At 35.0% G+C, this 26,381-nt stretch overlaps 1 protein-coding gene across 1 annotated transcript in view; it reads right to left on the reverse strand.

Annotated features, from left to right (window-relative positions):
- Window positions 1-26,381, reverse strand: part of TBKBP1 (TBK1 binding protein 1) — a 48,677-nt gene that overhangs the window by 19,270 nt on the left and 3,026 nt on the right. Inside the window, exons 3-6 of the mRNA XM_029283059.1 lie at window positions 22,110-22,214; window positions 13,494-13,635; window positions 10,649-10,845; window positions 7,773-7,834 (exon numbers count right to left, since the gene is read on the reverse strand). Of these exons, the coding sequence (XP_029138892.1) occupies window positions 7,773-7,834; window positions 10,649-10,845; window positions 13,494-13,635; window positions 22,110-22,214 (506 nt within the window). The remainder of the gene's footprint in view (window positions 1-7,772; window positions 7,835-10,648; window positions 10,846-13,493; window positions 13,636-22,109; window positions 22,215-26,381) is intronic.

The raw sequence follows: 26,381 nt of genomic DNA on the forward strand, positions 1-26,381 counted from the left end.
TGAAAGAAATTGGCACCTAAAAAAAAATAATACATTCTACTGCCAAGCGATGAAAAAACATAATTGACAAGAAACGGAACTGCAGTTACAAGAACACCAATTACAAGAAAGCCAAAAAGGCTGTTTCTTCTTCTCAAGGACTGGCATAGTTTAGAGTGTGTGTTTTTGTTCTTTCCCATTTCACCCTCTTGAGTTCAGAAAATTTATTCAGAATTAAACCTTTTTATTTCATAAAGGTCTATTTGTACATTTATATTAGGTCACCAAATTAATTCAGAACATGCTAATATCACTGGACAACACTATCAACTTTTCACTGCCATGTATGAATGAGCTATCATAACACTTTTACAGATACAATTTTCATAGCGCCCTGTGCTACCATGCTCTCAACAAATTTAACAGAGAGAAATTCAGACAGAAAAAAGTATTTCAGATCAGGCAACACTCTTCTTCATCCCTTTTGGCTACAGCTTTTGGTGAGAGGTAAATGGCTGCCTTAAAGAATTGCCAACATGTATTCTATGTATGTCTCTCTCTGCTCTGAAGCACTTTTTAAAAATCAAATCTGATAAACAATCATAGATATAGGAAAGCTGAGACAATTGTATTTGTTGACAATATATCCATCATAGTAAATAAAACCCTTCATTTCTCAGAGAATCTTCAGTCTCTATATATGACATATCTCTAAGAAATAAGGGACATAACCATCAATTATGATCCGATAGTGTTTATCTATTGACCTATCTTCATAAGCCACTTGTCACAGTGCTATTGCAACCAGAATGCTAGGCTAAATAGACCTCTAGAATTCTGAACTGGCTCTGTAATTTTTATTTTGTCATTGCTTTGTTTGACTCATCATACCAACATTCAATAAAATGAAATTAAATACGTGCAAATTATAGACAACCAATATTTAAAATTGTCCCTCTGGTTACTGATTTGGTTTCTTAACATCAGAAAGAGTCCCTTTTTTCTTGGTTTGGAATAAACCAAATAGTCTTTTATTGTTTACTGAATAAACAATGGCTAGTAATCATGGTTTAAAATAATGAGCCCAATCACCATAGAATGAGTCAGTGGTGGCTGGTGATGAAAGGCACATTGTGATTTCTACTCCATACAGCATGCATTACGACCTTCTACGTGCCTGGGTCAGTCTGACATCCAAAATAAACTTAGAGATACATTATCTTTCAGCTGTATTTCAAAAACAACCATTGTACTTGCTGAATGCTGCTGGAATATAAAGTGCAGTTCTGGAAGGCTTTTATAAGTGATAGATTTAATCCTTACCACAGTAATCCTCAGCCCCTTTATTTGTGTGTGTGTGTGTGTGTGTGTGTTAGGCTATAATAACCATTATTTCCAGCAAGCATGACTATTGGGCCAAACTGGGAAAATTGACTAGGGTTGTAGGCAGTTAAGGGCACTATGGGTAGAATGTCATTATCAACCCACCCTTTGTCTCCTTGATTTTTGTTTTGGTAAACAGTTGATCCAGTTCATTTGAACATTGCCTAATGTCAAGGGATGCCTGTTCACACTTCATGAGGTATGGGAAAATTATATTTTACATGTTGGCATAAGTAAACGAAATAGAAATCCCAGGCACAGTAATCTAAAATGCAGGTTAGTTTGAGTTTAGTTCAATGAGAAGAATTGGAAAAGAAAGACATACATATATTCCTAACTCTTAACATAAATCTATTTAATACGTTTCTGTTAACTAGAACTGAAACTGCTAAGCAAAGACTGTATCAAACTGGCAGTTATCTGTTTCAAGATCAAGCAATAGTTCTTTCAGTAACTGTCAAATCAGTCCACAGAATTTATATATTTTTATCTTTCCTTTATTCTTCTTATGAACAACTCAAGGCAGTGAACCTAATATTTCTTTCTCCCTCTATTTTTTCCACAACAACTCTTTGAGGTGATTTGGGCTGACTGAGAATGGCCCAAAGTCACCCAGCCGGCTTTCATGTCTATGGTGGGACAAAAACTCACAATCTCCTGGTTCCTAGCCTAGTGTCTCAACCACCTGACTCTCACTATTCAAGATTATTTCCAGATTCCTCTGCATCTATACTATATAGCATTATACTGTAGTTGTGTAATCTTGTTGAAACCTGATATAGGCCTTTTTATTATTGCAGGTCCTTTCATCTTTTAAAAAAATCTCTTGTCCTTTTTTTTAAAAAAAATCCATTTTTAGTGGTTTTAGTACATATGTTTGCTATTTATTTATTATTTATTTATATCCCACCTTTATTAGTTTTGTAAATAACTCAAGATGGCAAACATCCATTTTGCCCTCCTCCTATCTTCTCCACAAGAACAATCCTGCAAGGTAGGTTGGGGAGAGAGGGGAGGAGGGAGGGACACACACACACACACACACACAGAGAGAGAGAGAGAGAGAGGGACAGAGAGGGACTGTGCAAAGTCATCCAGCTGGCTTTCATGCCTGAAGAGGAACTAGAACTCATAGTCTCCTGGCTTCTAGCCTGGTGCCTTTTTTCTAGTGTTTCTAAAATGATTTTTTCCCAGTGCAACTATACTAACCATTAAGTGAATGGTGAATATATTACCAGAGAGACTTTTTAAAACAAACTAAGTTAAAAAGTAGCACACTGGTCATTAATCCCAGTGCCATAGGAAAATACAAATTAGTATCTGTTTGCTTTTTGGCAAGGCCTGCTTTTCCCCTTCACTAGTGAATACTATAGAATGGAGGAAATTGGATTTTTAATCAAGCTCCTTGCAAATATTTTGTCAAACAATAGCAGTAAGAGTTGAAAAGAACAAACAGACCAGCCACTTGAAACACAACAAAGTGTGCCCTTCCTGAATATATATTGCTTTAGATTATAAATTAGATTTCTATAAACGCAGGTATCCTGAGGAATTTGCTACAGCTGCTCAAAATTAGTCTGCCACAGCCTCAGACATCAAAGGACCTGTAACCTATTTATAAAATGTTTAGATGTTACTTTTTTTTGCTAAATATGGGGATGAAAATTGTTATAACAAACTGTTGAATAACTGACACTTTTCCACCTTGTGAAAGACATTTCTATCTAATATTATGCAAAAAGGTTTTTGAGAGATCAGAATACATGAAGGCCAGTAAGATAAGAATATGTCCATATGCTTTTTGTAGAACTCAAATATATACAATTAAATAAGTATGTTTTGAGTTGAAAGTCAAATCTTCCCCAATAATTTATTGGGTGTTATATTACTCCCATGTCTTTATTTTTTCTTCCTCTGGCACACTTTGATCGTAAGTGGTAGCAGCTCAATTATTTTGGGGAGAATGTCAAATGGTGGGTAAAATAGAAAATCACTTGAATATTTACAAAATAGTTATAGAAAGATTAAAATTACTGGATCAAGTTCTATGAATTTTATATTTACTCAAAAAGAATGAATATGAGCAAAAGGCACCAGTTCACTCTGCTCGTCCTTTTACTTCATTTTCTTTCATACTTCCCTGTCCTTTGGTTTTCTTCATGGTTGCCCCATGAAGCTTTGCTTTTTTTCTGCCTTTCTTATACATATGCAAACATACTTCTACACCCACATCCATTCTCATCATTTATGTGTGCCTTTCCATCCAACTTCAAGGCCACAGATACCACCTTAAAGAAAACAGCCATTCCAGTTCTTGCTTGGTTTTGAGGGGAGGAAGCAAGTCATAGCAAGAACCAGACACCACTGAACAAATGCTCAGGGGGTGTTTGAGCGCACAGATTTTGTAATCTCTAATTGGTGGGCAAATGTTATCAGTGATGGGCTGGGCTTTAATTGGTAAATTGATTTTGGATATCAAATTGAAACAGCAAGCTTGTGACACCGTACAAAAGTACCTCCATCAAAATTATGCATTAACACACTTTTTAATAAGCCAGAGGTTATCTGTATGATTGTGCCAAGAGTGCCGTATGAATTGAACTAAGCCTAGATCCAACAAAAGGAAAAAAGTAAAGAAGAGGAAAGGAAAGCATGAGTATTTTCAGATCCTAAGTTAATCTCTGAACTAGATTTCAGCTGAGTCAGGCAGATGACTAAGCTATTCTTTTTTTATAGAGTTGTGGAAGAACAGAGCCAATCTACTTACAGTTCATTCAAAACTATGGACCTCTGTTCTCCCTTCATGCTTCCAAGCAGAGTTCAGAAATCTATGGCTCAGAGGCCTTTCTTCTCACTCAGCACAAATAAAGAGCAAGGTAGGTGTTACAGCAGCTCTCTTTGACACATTTTAAATTCACACTTCACACCCCTTTTCTGTAATCTTTCCCTCGTCAGACCTTGATTAATTAAAAAGAACATGCAAATCAAGATGCTAGATTTTTTTTTAAAAAAAGCAAAAGCCTAAGTTCAACATACTAACAAGTAAAGCAAATTTCAAGATAATATTGACAACAATAGATAGTTAAACATCTTATAAGTTTACATGGGAGAGTAATAACTATTAATGATAATAATAATTACATAATAATCCACATCTGCCTATCTGAGATCCTTGGGAAGGATTTGATAGGTGGACAAAAAATGCCAAATCCAGTCTGAACATCTGGCTGGTTGTGTGATGAATCATAATTCCATATAGATTTGCAGGACTTTCTAATGAATGTTAATTCAAATTAATATATACCCTTGGAAAGAATCGTATTTTAATACCTGTCACATACTTTAAACACATTGATAAGATACTGAGAAAGCTTCTGTGGGATTTTTCTTGATTCTCAACTGTTAATTGGCTAATATTTTGACCTCTATTTTCTAGTGGAAATTAAGGGATTTAAGTGATCGCCAGTTAAAAAGTTATTATTTGAACCCCTTAGTTTTCTGGCCAGGTTCCTGGTTTGACTAACAGTGAGCTACTTTATCAGAATTAATGGTTGCAAAGCATAACTGTATGAGATTGGGAAGGTAATTTAAATCTGATTGCTATTTCTATGGGAAATTGCCACAGAATACAACTCTACAAATAGCAGGAAAAAAATCATTTTAGAGTTCATGTGCAAAAAAATGGTATAAATTCACCATGTTGCAATTTGAATTGTCCACAATTGCTGACTAGCAATACATTCCATTAAAACATTTATTGCCTAGACAATGGGATATATTAGCACCATTAGAAATTCATAGATTTTTATTATCTTGATATAGAACATTGCGTAATTCCAGATTCATATTTTTTTATATACAAATGATGAGTATCACTTTCACATACACGTATAATATAACGTATAGTTTACAGATTTAAGTCAATTACGAGAAACTTGAAACAATATTTTGAATAATCTGTTTTTAACAAATTAATGGGCTATTTAAAGACTATGAAATTGTGTTGCATTAAGATACAATTCAGCAAAATTTTCCTTTGGTATTTTCTGCACATTCTAAAAGGTCTGGCTATCATCTTTAGTATCTTCAGAAATGCAATATGGCAAAGGGGACAGTGACACAAAAGTGCTGAATTTGTTTCTTAGTTTTCCCATTTTGGCTTAATATACTAAGAGGAAAAAAGATTGAATATCAAGCACTTTACTAAAGTGTGCTGTACACCAAAAAGCTGATTACATATATTCGTTCATGAAAATCTCTGGATTAATCATGTATGAAGTGTGTAGGCAAAAATATCAGTTTACTTAGATGTAAAGTATCTGCTACCCCAGATTTAAAATCCTGCATTGAAGGTATGTGTTTACTCTCCACATAGTTGTGCTTTATACTTTCTTTTGTACATTCAAACAATGTCATTTTTAAGAAATGTGTGCTTAGTAAAAAAAAAATGCAATACAAGGTGCTGGTCTTTTACTGATTAAACATACATCTCTTTTTCCATTTTACATGAAAATTACTATTGGAAGACATGAAAGATAGCATCAAATGAAACATGGTGTAACTAACTGAAATCACTGTCAAAATATCTCCAAACTTTCAAATGGTTTGTTGTTGGCTTACAATAGCAAAACCATTCAGCCTGTTGCCCCTTAAAAAAACTTATTACAGCATAAGTTTTAATGGAATAAAGTTTGCTTTTCCAGAAAACATTTACCCCACAAATGATAGTTTATCAGTTAAGGGCATAAGGAGATCTAGTTTTGGTAAATACAGGATGCTGTTTCAACTCTATGAATCTCCAAAGCCAAGAAACTTGCTGTGTTGTTACTACAACAAAAACCACAGGTTTTTATGGCTATTTAAAAAGTAACACAGTTATTGTGACATTTTTCACAGGCTGCAATTTCATGAAATCTTTGGTATATTATCCCAATCCTGTTAACATTCCCCAAGACACTGACACCTTGGCCATTTTTCTAGGTATTTGGGTCCGAGGTTAGGTGAGTTCAGCTACTATTGACAGTGAGATGATTTAACAGTTCATCCTTAAGTGGCAGAGAGTTATTTGGTGGGTAGATTTGTTTTAATCTCGTAAACAGTCCAGAATCATTTATGTGAAATGGATGACGATATAAATCAAATAGATACATAAATAGAAGGAATAGAATAAATGGGAAGAGGAATTGTTAAAATGATAGGAAAAATGATAGAAAATAATTACTTATGTTTTTTTATAACACAGTTGTTGATGATGACACTGATATTCTCACTGATGTGTTGATTAATAGCATATGGAGCATGATAAGAGACTTGGTATCCATTAAACCTATCTAAATCTTAAAATGCCTAAAATTTCAAATCTGTTATTTTGCTATGAAATTGGCCTTTGAATTCCTTAGTTCAAGATTGATTACCTTGAAGTCCACATCAGAAAATACTGGGGAAACATTCCTTGTTGGTTTTCAGATACAGCTTTTTTAAAGTAAGATTTATATTGTTCTGCCTAGGGACTACAAAATAATTTATCTAATATATAGTACAATACTTAGATTGCTCTCAGCTAGCTAGTGAGTGAGATACTGAAAGAATAGATTTCCAAGGATATGAAAGTTCAAATAAGTTGGTTTGTTGCAAAAAAGTTAAAGAAGCCATTATGAAAGAATCTTGTCAATTCTTCAAAGTTCTATTTATAGAGAAATCAAGATTTCACATTTTCATAGCTCTTTCTTTACAAAACCATTACAGCATTTTTGTATAAATGAGTTGGTTATCCCATGTAGTATGATGAGAATCTCTGTACTACCCCTGTAATAAGAATTTTGTTTTTTAAAGATAATAAAAATCATTTTATTTTTGCTGTGCTATATCATCTCAATTATCTAGATATTGGGATGAGTTACACCTTTGAGGATCAAAGCAGCTAAAAGCTGCTTTGCTTTGATTGATAAGTAGGACATCTTTTGAAGAGCAGTATTTGAGGAATTTTATAGACCTGTCATTATATTTGAAGCCTTCATAGATGTCCAGGAAAATGGAATGGAATTCTTCATTGGCCAATTGCAAATGGATACACAAAGAATTTAATTGTTTTTTATTATGAGCAATGCTGGAGAGCTATTATCAGGTAGAAAGGCAAGATCTAAATGTAAATGCCTTGAATAATTATGTGCACCCACCACCTATACTCACATAAATAACTTTTTGGAATCTTTCTGGCACTTCGAACTCCTGTGATAAGCAACAGCCACTATTAACCTCTTAGAATTGGAGCTTTATCACAGTGGACAAGATTATCTTGGTCAATCAAATCTCAATACATCTGATTTCACAAGTTGACAGTTTGGCACTTGAACATCAAGGTAATACCATCCCACTAAACATGATTATCTACTAATAAGAATGGCACTCACTGGTCATCTCCAACCTTCTTCACCCATGCCATGTCCCTTTGCGACTGACTAGCTGCGAGATCCTAAGAAAAATTAGAGCAAACTTTGTTATAAATATATACTCATGGTTACACAATCCCCAGTACAACAAGCCAGGGGAACACAACTAGAGGGAAGCTCCATTTTGTAAATAAAATAAATGAGGTCTTATTTGCACTATTTCAATTTGATTTTTATCCATGTGGTTTCCATTAAAGTTCTTCATTAAAATTTTAATTTGAGTCTGAAATCATTGCAAAAAACATGTCCTCACAAATTGCTATTGCCTGGGCATGCCCGTGCAATTTTCTGGGCAACATTTTTAAAAGTGATTCGCCACTGCTTTCTTCCTAGAACTGAGACTGATTAACCCAAAGTCACCCAGTTGGGTCTATGTCTAAGGGAGGAGTAGAACTAACAGTATTTGTTTCTAGCCTGGTGAATCATAATATATAGAACATAGAAGGTCTTCTAGTCTGACCCCCTGCTTGAGCCGGAGACCCTATACCATTTCAGACAAGTGGCTGTCCAGTCTCTTCTAAAAAGCCTCCAGTGATGGGGCACCACAACTTCTGAAGGCAAGGTATTCCATGGGTTAATTGTTCTCACCATTAGAAATTTCTCCTTAGTTCCAGGTTGCTTCTTTCCTTGATTAATTTCCATCCATTGTTTCTCATTTTGCCTTCTGGTGCTTTGGAAAATAGGTTGACCCCCTTATCTTTGTGGTCATCCCTCAAATATTATTATTTGACATATTGATCAATATATTATTAAGAAAGTTAGATAACTATTTATGGTAACAAGAATTAAATCCTAATGATCTTATATAAAATAAGAAATATCTATGTATTAAAAAAGGGAAACTTATTTAACAAATACAATAAATATGAGTGATTTTCATGTGTTTTAATCAGTAATTCAGTAACTGAGTGCCACAACCTGAAAATGGGACTTAATTTATTTGACTAAAATAAATGTTCTTCTATTGTAGGAGAGACAGTGGTAGAACCCAGGCTGGAGTTAAAATAGAGATCAGCATATAAACCTTATGTTGCCACAAATGAACTAAATTTAATCTTCCTTGAATTATGTTGACCCTTATCTAATCCCTTAACTGTTAGATGAGAAGATTCAGGGGCACAGACATGATTAGCAATAAATTAATTTAATTGGACTTTCATAATCTTTCATGTCTGAAGCTTTTGCCTATAGTCCTCTGAATGGTCTCTACTATGATTCCCAAGCCAGCATGTTCAGGATTGAAGAATGCTGGTGGTTGTAAATTTAACAATATAAGAAAAGGTGAACAACATCCACAGGGGAATACAATTTTCCTTGGAATGAGAAACAATGTTACATCACAAGTTGCTCTCTTCTGGAGAAAAGTAGACAAGTGATGGGGGTTGTGTTGTGATGCTGCTGGTGTTAGACTGACTCCTCTCGCCCTGTCTGATGTCACTGCTTGGAAAGACTACAGCATCTTCTCTACTTCTTTCTGCTTTAGATGTACAACATTCATTCCAACCAGGACACTAGAAAAATTAAAGCTGTCAAGTAAGATATTACAAATACAGAACAGGAAGTTTATATTTCTTAATTTGTACCTGTGAGCTCTGCTACTACATTTTTTAAAGAAAAAAAATGCACCTTTAAGTTATATAAGCAATGTGTTTAACTAATCCATGATAGTGGATTAAATGAGTAGGTGGAAAATATCTGAAGAACTTTAGGCAGATTTTTCAGAAAATCAGGGAATGGTTGAAGAGTTTGAATACAAAAGTCAATAGGCAAAGCTGGCTGGGGAATTCTGGGAAGGCCACATATCTTAAAGTTGCCAAGATTGAGAATCACTGATGCAGGATATTCCCATAAAGTAGGACAAGAGTTTTTGTTTGTTGTATAATGTGGTCTAGTTTCACTGGCTTGAATACAGACGGCCAGGGATGGATATTCCTCATTGAAACCTCTGGGATTATAGCAGGTAATAGGAAATTCCTATCTCAGTTACATTTATTTTTTAATTAGCAGGATGAGAATAATTCAATTGCATAGTCTCATACAGCAAATATCTTGCATATAACATATCTAGCTGCAATTATCAGCTAAGACCATCTCCTATCATATTAAATTCTGAAGGTGGGAGATATACTAACAGGATTCAGATATTTTCATACCCAGAAGTCACAAAACCCCAGAAAAATACAACCCTCAGGATTTTCCAAGAGTATTTTAAATAACCTTCAATATCAAACAGTTTGCACCATGGACATCCCCCAAAATGTTATACTGTTAAAAAATTCTTTCCAAATTACAGGTTCTCCTCAACTTATGACCACAATTGGGACCAGAATTTCATTGCTAAGCAAGGTGGTTGTTAAGTAAGTCACACCAAATTTTACAACTTTTTCAACATATCTCTGCAATTGTTAAGTGAATCACATAGCCACTAAGCGAATCCAGCTTCTCCCATTGGTTTTGCTTGTTGGAAGCCAGTTTAAAGTTTGCAAACAAATGATCCCAGGATAATGCAACCATTGTAAATACCCATGCTGATTGCCAAGCACCCAAATTTTAATCACATGGCTGTGGGGATACTGAGATGGTCATGGGGCAGCCGGTTGTAAGTCACTTTTTTCAGTGTCATTGTAACTTTGGCTGATCGCTAAACAAATGGTTGTAAGCTGAGGACTACTTGTATTTGCTATTTCCACCAATTTCATGTTTTGAGAACTCATCTAGAGTTTTTTTTACAAATAATATTTTAAACTGCCTTGATCTTTTTATAAACGTGATTAAATGTCTCAAACAAGATCTCTAAGATATTAACTAACAGTACAGGGAAATCCTGTTAGAAGTACCTGAGCCCTGGTCTCCTGCAGTTGCTTCACCTCTGCCTGCAACCTTTCACATTCAGCCTTCAATTGTTCTTCCCGGTGCTGACAGTTCTGGACTTCCTGCCTTGACTTCTCAAGCTCCACTTCCAGCCTTTGAACCTCCAAGGCTTCTGCCTGTTCCAGGCTCCGTGAACTCGGCCAGTTTATTGAGCGATCCAGTACTAGGGATGGGGGGGGGTGCGTGTTGTGAAAGAGTAAAAAAGGTGGGAAGAGAGAGAGAAAGTCATTATCAAAGATCACAGGATGGAAGACAGACTGGCAGGGTTAATTGTTTCTCAAAATGATGAAGGACTGTTATGTTGAGTTCCTCAGAACTGGAATTGCATAGAAATAAGACTCCTTGTACTTTTTTTTAAGGGCAAATAATTTGTCACAACAATACTGGGGCAAGAGCTTCCGAAAATAACCCCTACGCAATAACAATTTTTGGTAGCCATTGTAAACTAGGAAAAGGATATCTCCTGGCCAGACTTCAAAATATGAAAGCAGACTTGTGGTTAATCTCTAACTTGTAGGCCAGAATTAATGACAGAATAGTCAGCTTACTGACTTCAGTTACTGATTTTAAATATTCATAATGATGAAATTAGGAAGAAAAGGCAGAGAATAAAGAATTATTGATATGGAGGCACGACCTGTTGCAGATTGTGCAATTTGGAGAGTTCTGGACAGTACTGGCTCCCAGATTGAGATGGGCCTAGGAAAAAGCTCTGTTGGAGCCTTTTCTCTATCAGTGAGTCCATCTGGCTGTGCAGGCAGCCTTCAAAATATCACAAGAATGGTACAGCTAACCATCTGATTAATTTCTACATTGTCTAAGACGATGCCAAAATAAAAAAATATGGGAAATTAAAAAGAATATATGTGGCACTGCTAGGTGCTGGAACCAAAGAAAGAAAGTGACAGAAGGCAAATCTTCAAGTGGGACTATCATACACAAATGAACTTTCAAGCTTGCTTTCCCTTACCTTTAAAGGGTGCTTCAGCCAACTTATAACTGTATTCTTACTAAAACAGATCTCAGGCCCCAAAGCTTACATAGAGCTTCCAGAGCCCATTCTAAACTGTAAACTTATGGGGTAGTTTATTTTTATTTGAATTTAATTTAAAGATCTTTAATTTTTATCTTTGCCCTACATAAGGTAGTTGGCATGCCTGCAGCATACATCTCAAAGACCAGTTATGGACCTTGGTCTGAAATAGATTGGCTATTCTCCATTACAGGGTTTGACCATGCAATTGCTAAGATCTGTTTGTAATGCAGCACCCATAAATTGAGAAGCTAAGCCTCCATTCTGATATGCCTCTAATAACATAACGCTATATTGTCAGGATCAACAAGCATTTCAGATTTTCTCAGAGATGGACAGCTGCCCTCTATGAAAAAGCAGGAACACTGCTCCAAAAAGTGAGTAGGTAATAGGTAAAACCATCCAGAAAACTGGTCTGTATTCACCAATTAACCATTTTGTCCCTTTCCTGTATTCCTTATGCTTCTCTTATGAATTCAAAGCAAGTAAAGGTCAAAGGGAAGGCAATATTTTGGAAACTACTATCCTGCACACAGCCAAGTTTCAAGGAATCATAGCACCACCTACTGGCTGACAAGTATGTGTGCCATAATGTGAATAATCTCCATTTACACATGGGGAAACACATTGGGCTATGCCAGCCTGACATATCAAGTTTTGAATTATCAATATACTTGCTCCATTTTTCCAAGACTTTAAAAACGTAACTGTGGAACTCTTGCTGGTACAGGCCATGTTTCATCCTCACAGGATCCCAGAATGAAGAATGTTCTACACTGATAATCAGGTGGAAATCTGGTATCAGGTCTTGGATTGACATGGTCCCAACTACAATTACTGAATCCAGTAGAAGAAATACTCATATAGAAGTCATTGGCCTCATAATGGTGATTTCATAATTCCTCTTCAGTCTGCAACATTTTTTTATCTGCATACAACACCTCCATTATATTTACAATTTAGTGTACCTATTCACAAAGCTCTTTGAATAATTGGCATTGCTCTACATTTTCAACTGGATATTAACACTATAATACACTGGCAGATTTTAAGGAATTTATGTTATATGTTATTAGCTGTGTTGTATGTCTGTAAATTATATTACATTTTTACTGGATATTTAAGTATTACTGTTTTTAATTCCATTTTAATTGTTTTTTATTTTAAATGTCAAGATTGTTGCACAATAAAAATGGAAGATACTAATATTATAATTTATTATATATTTTACTTCTATTTATGCATAAATGAATAAATAAATATTGATGTGAATGTACTACTGGAAGTCTCTAGGTCCAGCTTCTGAATAGTCACCTGACCTCACAGTCTGAAAATACTATCTGACTTCAAAAGACATATTTCACCACACAAATCCCTTAATTTATCCGACTTCATCTTCTGCCTCTCTGGAATCTGAGCACTGACCTATTTCTGCTCATATCTCCTTTCACGAACCCTTTGGACATTCAACTGTTTTTCATGAACTATGATTACTGCCTATATTTGATGCAACTCAATCATCTGCAGTCCTTTTAATCCTGTACTCTTGCTTCCAAAATTGATTCTCCCAAATTGCAGTGTCACATTTTGGTTAATGCAGCATTCTCCAAACAAGTACCTTCAGATGTGCTGCAACTACAATTCCCAATATTTCCACCCAGGGTATCTAATTCTGGGATTTGTAGTTCCAAACTTTGGATCAAATCAATTGAGTAAAGCTGGTTTCAAACCTAACAGTCAATACTTTGTTCTCTGGACTAGAAATAAAAAAAAATCACCATGAGTGCCATGAAGTGATCGGAACTGAACTTCTTGATTTTGAAGTTGAGAGTTGAGTTTTTGGAAAGTGTTGCCATCTCTTTGCCTTAACTGCTGTTCCAGGCTCCGAATGCAATTCAAATGTGTATCAACAAGTGCTCTCTGCAGAAAGACCAAGATAGAAATAGATGTTGGGATAGAAAGGCTAGTTAATCACCATTAAATCAGCAAGCAGAGAAGCCTTCAAATCCAAAGAAGCTGTCCTCCACTTTGCCTCGCCTCCAATCTAAGGCCAACCCTCACTCTTCTGCTCTGAAGTCTTCATTCTGAGTTCACACTGATCCTGATCAACTTTTCCTTCATTTCAGTTTTCTTTTTTGGTTTCAATTATTTATTAACTTGCCAAAATATAAAATACCAAAATACAAAGAAAAAAAATGGAAAATAGGGGAAAGGAAGGGAAAGAGGAAAAAGCATGGGGCAAAGGGGGAAAGAAAGGGAAAAGCATTGACTTTTTGGCACAGTAGGATGATGTAATAACATACAGCCTTAAGTTATACATATTAGCCATTTCTATAACAACAAATCTATCTAGTCAGCAAAATCCCAAATCAAAATTTCACTTCTTTTCATTTGTTTCCATCTCAAGCACAAAGTCCAATAGTGGTTTCCAAGTAGAAACAAAATAGCAATCAGTCAATTTCGCCATCTCTGTTAACTTTGCAGCCATTTGTTCATTGTGGGCGTTAAAGTATCCTTCCATTCTTGTGCATAGAGTAATTAATAACTCTTCCATTAAAGATTTTATGTTGTACTCAGCTAAAAATCAAATCTGTTCAACAATAGCATCTTAATTTCATTCAGGGTTCATATATTAAGCAAGAGTATAGCTATAACAACAGCAATTTCTGATAATGCTCCAATTGTATTAGGTTTTTTCAATCCATGATCTCAGTTTTGCTTCCTTTTAAATGGAGATTAAATATCTCATTATTACATAATGTTTGGCTCAAAGACAGCATTGCTAAAGGATTATAAAATTCCTCCAAGAAAATAATACAGTTGAATGAAGAACATATGAAGAAAGGTTGCAGGAATTGGGTATGTCTAGTTGAATGAAAGGAAGGATTAGAGGTAACATGATAGCAGTGTTCCAATATCTCAGGGGCTGCCACAAAGAAAAAGGGGCGTCAACCTATTCTCCAAAGCATCTGAAGGAAGGACAAGAAGCAATGGATAGAAACTAATCAAGGAGAGAAACAACCTAGAACTAAGGAGAAATTTACTGACAGTGAGAACAATTGATCAGTGGAATGACTTGACTCCAGTGGTTGTGGATGCTCCATCACTAGAGGTTTTTAAGAAGAGACTGGACAACCATTTGTCTGAAATAGTATAGGGCTTCTCCTAGTACAGGGGATTGTACTAGACAACCTCCAAGGTCCCTTCCATATCTACTCTTTTATTCCTATTCTATTCTATTCTATTCATAATGGTAAGGCGCTAGTAGATAGGAAGGAAAATCAAGTTCCATTAAGTAAACAAAAGAACATACAGAATAATTATAGCATTTTATTCTATTTATATATGTAATAATTCTAAATATATTCAGTTCACAAATTGCAGGATAAACTCTAAATTAATAGATGATCATAGAGATTTATTTAGTCAATTAAGAGAAGCTGAAATAGTACATTTTAAACTGGTAGGCTGCATTGAACTGTTTAAAAGTTTTAAAAAATGAATGCATACCAAATAAATATTATTTATATACAAAGTTACATATAAGTTCCTGTCTTGTGGAACTAAAGAAGGTGTGTTTTGTTATTCTTTAACCAAATAAGGATGTCCACAAAAGCTCAGCGCATAAGCCTATTACACTGTTAAATCAAGATGAAAAAACCTATAAGCTAAAAATGTTTATAAATAATTGTTTCCTAATAAATCTGGATTTATTCCTAAAAGAAACCTAAACAATTAAATTATAGGCATGTATTATATGGTGTTAGTGTGTTATGCAAAACATAATAAAACATTTTATTTCCAAGAGCCGTGGTGGTGGAGTGGTTAGAATGCAGTATTGCAAGCTAATTCTGCTGACTGCTGATTCCCAGCAGTTTGGCAGTTCGATTCTCAGTGGCTCAAGGTTGACTCAGCTTTCTATCCTTCCAAAGTCAGTAAAATGAGTACCAGATTATTGGGGGCAATATGCTGACTCTGTAAATCGCTTAAAGAGGACTGTAAAGCATTGTGAAGCAGTACATAAGTGCTACTGTATTGCTATTGCTATTTGCTTTGCTCTGCTTGGATATCTTCCAAGTGAAAGGCATACAATATTTCTCCAAACATTATTAGAAATAAAATAGAGATTATCTGCACTTTACAATGGCAGTTGGAACTGGGATTGCCATTGCTGAGAAATGCATTTATAAAGCATTACATCATTCTTTCTTTCCTCTACAGTCACATGGAGGACTGAATATTTTGGCTGAACATTTTGTATTCTTGATCACTGGCTTCTGCAGAGTCACATAGGGGGACAGAATAATGAAAGGAATGATACAGACCGATCCTATTTTGTACTAGTGCTGTGACATTGCATGCACATTCAAGAGTTGGAGCTTGTGTCACACTACTCCTTTCATCATTCTAAGAAAAGCAAAAAAAAATCTCATATTCCTGACTTAAATCAGGGCAATATTTTTCTTTGTCATTGCTGAGTAGAAAAACTGCAATTTGAATTGCTATTCTTCCTTAATTTGTATTCCTATTTCAATGTTTCCAATTCACATTAATTAACTGATTTGTATATGGCATGGAAATCTTTATTTATATAAAATAGTTGTTAAAGGCTTAGACAAAGTATAGAAAAGGATTTAGGTATAGCAACCTGAGATATTATAATTATTATTATTTTATGCCTTTTTATATGTACCTCAAGGCAGTAAACATACCTAATACTCCTGCCTCCTGTTGTTGTTTTCTCTACAACAACCCTGTGAGGTGAATTGGGCTGAGTGAGAATGATGGGTCCAAAGTCACCCAACCAACTTGCATCCCTGGGGGTGGGTTAGGACTCAAGTGTCGTTTCTAGTCAGCACCTTTCCCACTACATCAAACTTTAAAGATAATAATAAAAAATTATACTAATTTTATTATTATTTCAATTTAAGACAAGTAACACATATTATTCAGATCTCAAAGCAGGTTTACTGAGTTAGTGCTAGATATTCAGCTTGTAAAGCAATATCATTTCTCCCTGATATTAAAAGTACTATTCTTTATAGTACTATTCTCCCGTAAAACTGTATTATAATACTTATTGTCATCATGCTGAAGGAGTTTAATCAAATCATTATGTATAGCCATTTCTGGTGACAATGTCCATGCAGTTATACATTTGGGTTGGAAGATTTTCAAATAAAATGGAAAAAATATATAATATCTTTAATAATTCATTTGATTTGATTAATTTTTCATCTTTCCTAGGCAGCATAAAATGGTATAATACAAGAAATTAGTTCAGTGTTGATATGAGCTGCCAATTTTACTATAAGAAAACACTGCAGGGTCAAAGGGAGAAGTTGAGATAAGGGAAATTTTGGTCATTAAATTTAAAATATTTAAAAATTAGTCAAAAATAAGGATGCTATTTGTTTAATACTTAAAAATTAGACCCAAAAGAAAAAAATATTATGAATATGTTTTTATTGATTAACTCAGACAATATATATAATGGGCTTTGATTTATTAAAGGGGATACTGTATTATTAATTAGATGATTAAGATGGGGGAAAATAGATAACTTTTAGGAAATAAAACAAGATTATATCCCAAAGATAAGATATGTATTTTGAATATTAGATTCTGTTATGAATTGAGATAAAGGAAACTTTGATTACCTAAAACCTGGAAATTATAAATATCAAACGCTGAATTTGAATATTGATGGGAAACTAAAAATTGGGAAAAACTAATAACAGGACATTGATTGAATGTAAAGAATGAATGTAAAAGTAATTAAGATATGTATAAGCTAAAAAATTATTAATAAATGTAATAATGATGTTTTTATTTAGTTGATATAATAAGAACTGCATTAGCTTAAATATGAGATAGTAGATATTAAGGGAAAAAGAGAGGAAATATTTGAGGTTATAATTTCAGATTTGTACTAAAAAAAATTGTATGTTACTGAACTATTGATTAACCCAGCCACCACGTTGCTTTTTAAATACCTAAATATAAAATTAGAAAATTAATAAAAAAAATATTTTTAAAAAAAGAAAACACTGCAAAGCTTAACTACATCAATGGAGTTTAAAATATGGGAATTAGCAATGGATGAAAATTTATACAGTAATCCATAATCTTGAAGAATCTTTTAACTAAATATTTACATTGTGTGTTCTTTTATTTAGTTGTATAAACAAATAATTCCTAAGTCATTACATCCACCGATAAAATATGTTTTAGAAAGAAATAATGAGTGAGGATGTTTACTTAAGTTTATCTTTCCTTAAATTGTGTGTCTCTGTGTGTGTGCGTGCACACCTAATATAGTATAGATTTTCACAGCTGGCATCAATGAAGCAATATTGAGCCTCATTCTATGGCTAAAATAGAAAAGCCATCAAGATCCATTAACACGCCAAAAGAAAATCATGATTGATGTTCAAAAAAAGAAATCAATTGGAAACCAGCTTTCTTGGACTCCCATGATATGGACCATAGATCAGCTTGCCAAGTTCAAGTATAAAATCCAGTCAGCTCATTTCAGCTGCCAGTGAATTGTCAAGAGAGGTACACCACAAAGCAGCTCACTCTGCCTTTGAAGATGCCAGCCACAGCTGCCTGAGAAACATTAGTACTAGACCATGACCATTTAGCTGAATAGCTCATCACTGCTTCAAATCTTTCTCTTGCTTTTCTATATTATTTGAGTTTTTTCTCTTTCCCAGACTTTATTTTATTTATTCCCAACTTTCTCCCTATGTTTGAAAGAGGTTCGATCAGTCCTTTATTTTCTTTTACTGACTTTTTTTTAACAACAGATTGCATCACGGTCTCATGTTTATTTTTAGTTTCTATCCATTAATACAGTCTTAAGAATCTGAAGAGATTCTTTGAGAAACAACAGCTTTAAGCCAACAGATGCTGGAATAGAAATTATAGCATTCCCCCACACCTGAAAAACTGTATTGTGTTATCCCACATTTCACCCTGGACCTCTTAAACTGTCAAGTACTCTCAGGAATACTGAAAAACTCCATCTCCTTGCTAGCATTGTATGTCCTTTGCATGTCCTTTCCTTCAGGCAGTAGAATTAACCTTGCTTTGCACTTGTATCTCACCCTCTAAAGGAGTTAGATTAGTTCCCTTAATTCAAAATGTGACCCTGTTGAATTTGTTCTACCATATCACCCTGGATTTCTGTCTCATTTCTGCTGTTGAGTATGAAATTTGGAAGTTGAATAACAGGGCTCCTTAGTAAAATTATGTTTTTTCTTCAGAGACCAATTATTATGATGCTTATAAGACCGGATAACAAGAATTGCAAGTTCTATATTAAAGTTATGTCCTAATCTATGCTTCGAGAGGAAGCAAAAGGGATCAAGCCTTGCCAACCTAGTTTTGACTGGCTAAATAATAATCTTATAACTTTTTATAATTAGTATGGCAGATTATCGTCGGTGGGAAATAAAAGAAAAGATATACCATTAAATCCATTAGTCACTGAATTCATGAGAAGTTCTAATTCTGCCAGTCAAAACCAACCCCACTGAATAAGACAAATTGCCTCTGCGTGATTCAGAAATGCTTTATGGGGGCTTTTTTGTAAAAGTCAGGGAAGCAAATGGCATTCCCTATTCACCTAAATTAAGATTAATGATGCCTATGGCCATCCAAGCTATTTTTAAAGATAAAGCAAAAAATCTTAGAAATATCCATACCATCTGAGGCAGAGTTGCAGTCCGTGGCAGCAAAACCTCATGGGACTTACTGAAATCTTTAGTGGCAACTCCAGAGCCCTCCTAAGGTTGCCAAAAAAATTACTGGTATATCTTGATTAACATAGGAATTGGGATTTCCTTTGCTAAGTGATGCAGTGCAATATCACCTAACAATTAGCAGTCTCAGTATTCCCTATTGCTGTTGTTAAATGAGGATTGCAAATTGTTAAATGAGTCCCAGGTGGCTTGCAAGAAGCCCAGGAGGCAAATAAGTGTCTGCTGCCAAGTGGGTGTCCACAGCAAGATGCAACACCAGCATGGTTGGACTAGGGTGGCTGCTGCTGGGCTGGAAAGGGTACATGGGCAGCTGATGAGATAAAGGGCTATCATGATGAAGCCAAAGATGGCTGCTGCAGGGAGGGGGAAAATGCAAACCATCTACCCAAAGCAACTTGTGACCTTCCTTGTTGGCTTCCCTGTTGCTTTGCTTTGGGAAACCAGCAGGGCAGGTTGCAAATGGAAATCACATATCCATACAATGCTGCAACCGTCATCAGTCAAGCCAGTGACTGTGGGAGGTGCTTGAATGGCTGGAACTGCAAGGACCAGTCATAAATACCACTCATTCAGCACCATTGCAACTTTAAAAATCCCTGATTGAGTAGTTGTTAAACAGGATTACCTGTGTAATTTTTTAATGTGATAGAAGTTAAAACAATATAGTAAATAGATGAGAAATTAAAACTGTCATGTGTTCTATGTTTGGCTCATATTGTTTTACTGTTTTTACTGATGTTATGTTGTTTATGTTTGACATGGTTTTTATAATCTGTGTAGTGAATGAATCAAAATTTATTTAAGGTCCAAGACCAAACGCAATAAAAGACCAGTAATTAACAACTACAAAAAAATTAAAAGGTGATAAAATCCTAACACAATTAGCAGCTAACAATTAATAGCATGAGGGAGGAACCAGATGGTTTCTACAGCAACAGCTATAAATAAGAATTTTACATTCTTCTTAGAAGAATGGTCACCAAGAAGAAGGGTAATAACCACTTGGACACAATAGCAATTAGAGTTAACAATTGGAAGTATTCAACTTCACTGTTCCTGGATGTACAATGGACATTTTAATAGCACATGTGAAATGGATTCTAATCAAGTCATAAAATATTGAGACGGTGTATTTGAATGAAAAGTTTGGATATTCAAAGGTAATGAATTTTGATAAAATTGTGACTGATAAGAGTTGTTTCAATACTGAGGGGAAATTAAGGTTAAATAAGAATCTTGAAAACAGGACATATAATGACTTAATGATGACTTCTATAAATACAATTGAAACATAAGCTGATTAGAAAAGATGTTATATGTTGATGTTATTGTTAAATGTACAAATTCTAGAAAAACGTTTATACCAAACTCTATATGTATTGAAAGTATTAAGAATTATATTTGTTTAATGTAGACAAAAGGAGAATATTACTGGAAGAAGAGAGGGTAAAGGAAATATATTATAGAAATTATTATTGTTTTTAAATATATGAACCAGACAACACATTGTTCACTAAGCACTAAAGATTGTTATTGTAAAAAATTAATAAAATATATTTTAAAAAAAAGAAATTGCATTTCATATGGGTGGCATATACTGTAGATCTACTAGTTGTTGTCCTAATAATTAGTGCCCAATTCTGGCCAAAGTAAATAGTCTCCTACCTGAAGGATATAAAATGTGATAGAAATATCTATGGACAGATCTTGGCGGAGGAACAATTGTGCTATAAAACAATTGGGAGAGTTTGGCTCTATCATAATCTCTGTAAATCACCAAGCCTTTGGATTTTAGCAGGACAGAAATTTGAAAACTAAACCAATACATATAAAAATATTAGTGATTCTATTAAATATAGTACACTGCCAGTTTAGACTGGTGGTTAAGGCAGTAGGCTAGAAAACTAGACCATGAGTTTTAGTCCCACCTAATCCCTGAAAATCAGTTAGATAACTTTGGCCCAGCAATTACTTTCTCTCAGCCCAACCCACTTCACAGAGTTGCTATTGTGGGGAACATAGGAGGAAGAAGGTATGTGGATATGTTCGCTCCCTGAGTTATTTGTAAACTAATATAAAGACAGGATATAAACAAATAAAATAAAAAATAAAATTAATCATTTTGATTGTATTAGATTATTTTCAATGAACTTTAATTAAATCTACATATGTTAAATTAAATTTAGTTCTAGTCTTGTCTCCATCTAAATTCTTGATTAAAAATTTTGCGGTAGCCCCATAACAAAAAGGGGTGATAACAGGGATATTGGTGAATGGGGCAGGGTGAGAGTATAGGAAAATTCAAGGGGATAGTCATGACTGTGCAATTGAAACCCTGCCCCATTTTACAAGTATGATATTCATAAAAAAGGGAAGTCTTCAATCATATATTGGCTGCCATCTTTAGTACTCTGATATAATGTCAGTACTCTTGCAGATGTCCTTGGCTGGCAGATGTCCTTGGCTGGCATCTTTGCTCAGTGTCTTTACCCAGTGAAACAGTATTTCACTCAAGACAGCTGCAAACATGGCTACTTTCTCAGTCTAACAAATCACATCATCAAATATTCTATGGGGGGGAGGGGGGAAAGGTAATGCATGACCAGGAAAGTAGTTGAAACCCACCATTTGGCCCAGTTCTGACTCAAGGTCTGTTTTCTCCACACATAGCTTCTCATAGGCTTGGATCATTTCCTCCAACTGTTCTTCCCTTTCCTTGCTTTTCTGCAGCTGGTTTAGAGAGAGAGAGAAACAGGAAACAAATGAGCAAGAATCACATTCAGCAGCCATTAATTATCTAAATCAGTGACTGCCAGTTTCAAAGGCTGGAGACAGGCAATTGCACATTCCCTGCATTTTAGACCCTTATACCATCTTCTGCCCCAAATTAAACTCAGGAAAATCTGTTCTTTCTGCTTGGTTCCTAAGTCAGATATGTTCAGCCAGTTTGGTAACCAGCAGATAATTTTGTGAGTTGCTGTAGTAAAACAAAGCAAACCTGGATGGTCCTCCTGAATTAGGAGGACCATTCAGCAAAAATGGCAGCAATTCATACTAAATTTGGAGCCAGGTACAGTTCTCATTTCAGAAATGAAATGCGGAAGAATTCATTTTACAGCAAAAGAATGCTCAAGCTGCATCTATTTTCACACAGAAAAGTACTGAAGATATCTTGAGAAAGTTTCCATTTACACAATTGTGTACCTGCAAAATCTATTTACAAGAGGCGAAAATGAGGTGAATATTAATTACTCCATAGTAATTAATAGCTAATTATCTCCACTGCTCCCAAAAAAATCATGCGATCTATTTTCAATTAATATTTTTTCATGGACAAGTACCCTCTGGCACATACTGTTCACCCAGCACTTTTTTTTAGATACCTTGAAAATCAACAATTTGTGTCACCTTTTCTTTTTGGTAAGTATTATGAGGCAAAAGTAGGTGTTTTAGAAGTTCAAATCCATTTAAAAAAATTACTTACCCAGTCCCCAAAACTTTGGTTAGATTTTTCCTGTGGGAAGGGGTGTTGATTGATGCAATAGCTGTCTTAAGTCTCTCATCCAAAACATCTATTCTACTTATCCCCCACCCAAATATTTTAAAATGCCCCAAAGTGAAGAATTTAGCACTTTCTACTCCAAGATTGTCCCAATGTCACTGTAGAAATATTAATTCCATAGAAGAAGGCAATGTGGCTGAATTTTGGATTAGATTGGTTTGTGCATTTGTTAATTCCACACATTGCTACAACAATTCATACTGGAGATGTAATTGAGATTGGCTTTACAAAATCATTTTGTGAAATCATTCTCTTTCCTGAATCTTTAAGAAGAAGAAGCCATTAAGAACATGGTCAACAATATTATGAAGCAAGGGAAATAGTTGCAACATCATTGCTGTCATTAATTGTTTTGATTTTGTCTCCTCCAAGATAGCATTCTTTCTGACTGCACTGAAGTTTTTAACTGTATTCAAATGACCTGAGCAGAAATTCTCCCTCAGACCTCCTGGCTTAACATGGGAAGGATGGGATTAGGCATCTTTCACTATTTTAAGACATTATGTGAGAAGTTGAATCCCTGTAGGAGGGTTCTATTTCACTAGTAATTCTACAGAAAAATTCATAATACCAAAAATGTAGAATATTCCACAAAATTTGTTTGGTAGAGATCATCTAGCAATATTAATTCCTGCAAATGAGCCATAGACCAGGATTCTTTAAAAAGCCATACTAAGACATACCAATACAATTAGTGAACCACTTTGTCAAAAATAAGTGAATTCTGCATCCTGAATAAGTCTTATTAATGTCTGCATACATTTTGCTTTTTGGATCTAATTTTCTTTTCAATTCCCATCAACTTTAAGGAGTCCCCAAAAGTGGTCCACAGTGTGAGAGCTGAATCTTGTGAAGTAGAAATCAGTTTTAATACTAGAAAAGATCATCATGTAAAAACATCTTAACTGCCTTTTAAGGCCACCAAGAAACTAGCTAAATATCTATTAATTCAGAAGGGGGAAAGCAAGAAGGCAGACCACAAAACATGTCTGCCCTTTCTTTCTTTCTTTTTCTTTCTTTCTTTCTTTCTTTCTTTCTTTCTTTCTTTCTTTCTTTCTTTCTTTCTTTCTTTCTTATTGCACTGTCATGATCATTGCAATCGAGGCCTTCTTTTTGTCTACAATAAAAATTGTGAGCCAAGGAATGCCTAGAAGTCTCCTGCCAAGTCTGGCCAAGAGCTGAATTTAGGGCGAAGTGTCTGGGTTTATGCCTAGCCTGGGTGTGAAGTTTGATACAGAGCATTGAAAATCAACCACTGGAATCTTTGCTTCATCCTTCTCTTCTAGTGTCAAGAGAACTGGAAATATTTTAAGAGAAGGAATGCAGATGGTCCATTACTAAATTAAGAATGGCACTGGAATAAGATTTGAACCATAACAAAAATCATCATTCCAAATTATTGAAGAACAACAGAAGAGGATGGTACCTTCACTCCCACCTCAATTCTTCCCTCTCTTTCTCTCCTCCCCACCCCAACAACACTTAATCTATCTTTAGTTCAATTCTGCTAGTCCTTCCATGGGAAAAGTCTGCATATAAACTAAGTAAGATATTGAAGCCCAATTCTTGTTTCTATAGATGCGATAATCCTTCCTTCTTTTATAAGGAACAAAATTTATAGTATGATTGATTTGGGATTGCCAAGCGTTTGAAGCAGGGGAGCTGCCTCCACCTAGCCAAATTACTGAGTGTGTTTAGAGCTAGACATTGTGTTCTTCATCACAACCATAAATGGCTAAAAGCTTGTTTTAAGGTGTGGAACTGAAAATAGCAGATACAGTATTTTTACAGAATTTAGACCTTGGTCTGAAAATCAAATTATGTACTTGCTTGATGAGTTCATATTAATGTAAAATTTAAATATAAAATGTTTTTCTTATAGTGTCCAATCAATATATATGTATTCTATATCTCTGTCTCTTGCTCCATCCATCCATCCATCCATCCATCCATCCATCCATCCATCCATCCATCCATCCATCCATCCATCCATCCTTCTATCTATCTATCTATCTATCTATCTATCTATCTATCTATCTATCTATCTATCTATCTATCTATCTATCTATCTATCTATCTATCTATCTAACTACATATTCACCAAATAATAATCCCAAGGTGACCTTAATATTAAATAGTTAGCTTCAGATAAAATATTACCATTACTTTGTTATGTTATAATATAGGTCTGAAATTCTGTTAATAATGATAAAAATTTTATTAAACACCTTATTTACAAACAGATTAAATAAACTTATTCCAACCAAATAAAAAAAGATTTTTTATTTTTTTCTTATTTTTAATACCTTAAACTTCCTAAATAATTGAATGCTCATAATTTATGTATATTACATATAATTGCACTAAAATATTCATTGAAATAATGCAATGTGTCAAGATTTACAACATTATAATAAAAACAAAATTAATAATATATAGAACTAAAAAGGGCTCTGTATAAAGACTCTTTGTCCAAAAGAGTCCCTTGTTGTTGTTAATTGCGAAGTCGTGTCTGACCCATCGCGACCCCATGGACAACGTTCCTCCAGGCCTTCCTGTCTGCTACCATCTTCTGGAGTCCATTTAAGTTCACGCCTACTGCTTCAGTGACTCCATCCAGCCACCTCATTCTCTGTCGTCCCCTTCTTCTATTGCCCTCAATCTTTCCCAGCATTAGGCCCTTCTCCAATGAGTCCTTCCTTCTCATTAGGTGGCCAAAGTATTTGAGTTTCAACTTCAGGATCTGGCCTTCTAAAGAGCAGTCGGGGTTGATCTCTTCTAGGACTGATCGGTTTGAACGCCTTGCAGTCCAAGGGACTCGCAGTAGTCTTTTCCAGCACCATAGTTCAAAGGCCTCAATTCTTTGTCGCTCAGCTTTTCTTATGGTCCAACTTTCACATCCATACACTGCAACTGGGAAAACCATGGCCTTGACTATACGCACTTTTGTTGGCAGAGGGATGTCTTTGCTTTTTAGTATGCTGTCTAGATTTGCCATAGCTTTCCTCCCCAGGAGCAAGCGTCTTTTAATTTCTTGGCTGCAGTCCCCATCTGAGGTGATCTTGGAGCCCAGGAAAATAAAATCTGTCACTACCTGCATTTCTTCCCCATCTATTTGCCAGGAATTGAGAGGGCAGGATGCCATGATTTTGGTTTTCTTAATGTTGAGTTTCAAGCCAACTTTTGCACTCTCCTTCTTCACCCGCATCAAGAGGCTCTTTAGTTCCTCTTCACTTTCTGCCATTAGAGTGGTATCATCTGCATATCTTAGGTTGTTGATATTTCTCCCGGCAATCTTAATTCCAACTTTTGATTCATCTAGCCCTGCCTTTCTC

The sequence above is a fragment of the Protobothrops mucrosquamatus genome, unplaced genomic scaffold (assembly GCF_001527695.2).
Source record: "Protobothrops mucrosquamatus isolate PMUCROS unplaced genomic scaffold, P.Mucros_1.0 scaffold10, whole genome shotgun sequence".
NCBI classification, from domain to species: domain Eukaryota; kingdom Metazoa; phylum Chordata; class Lepidosauria; order Squamata; family Viperidae; genus Protobothrops; species Protobothrops mucrosquamatus.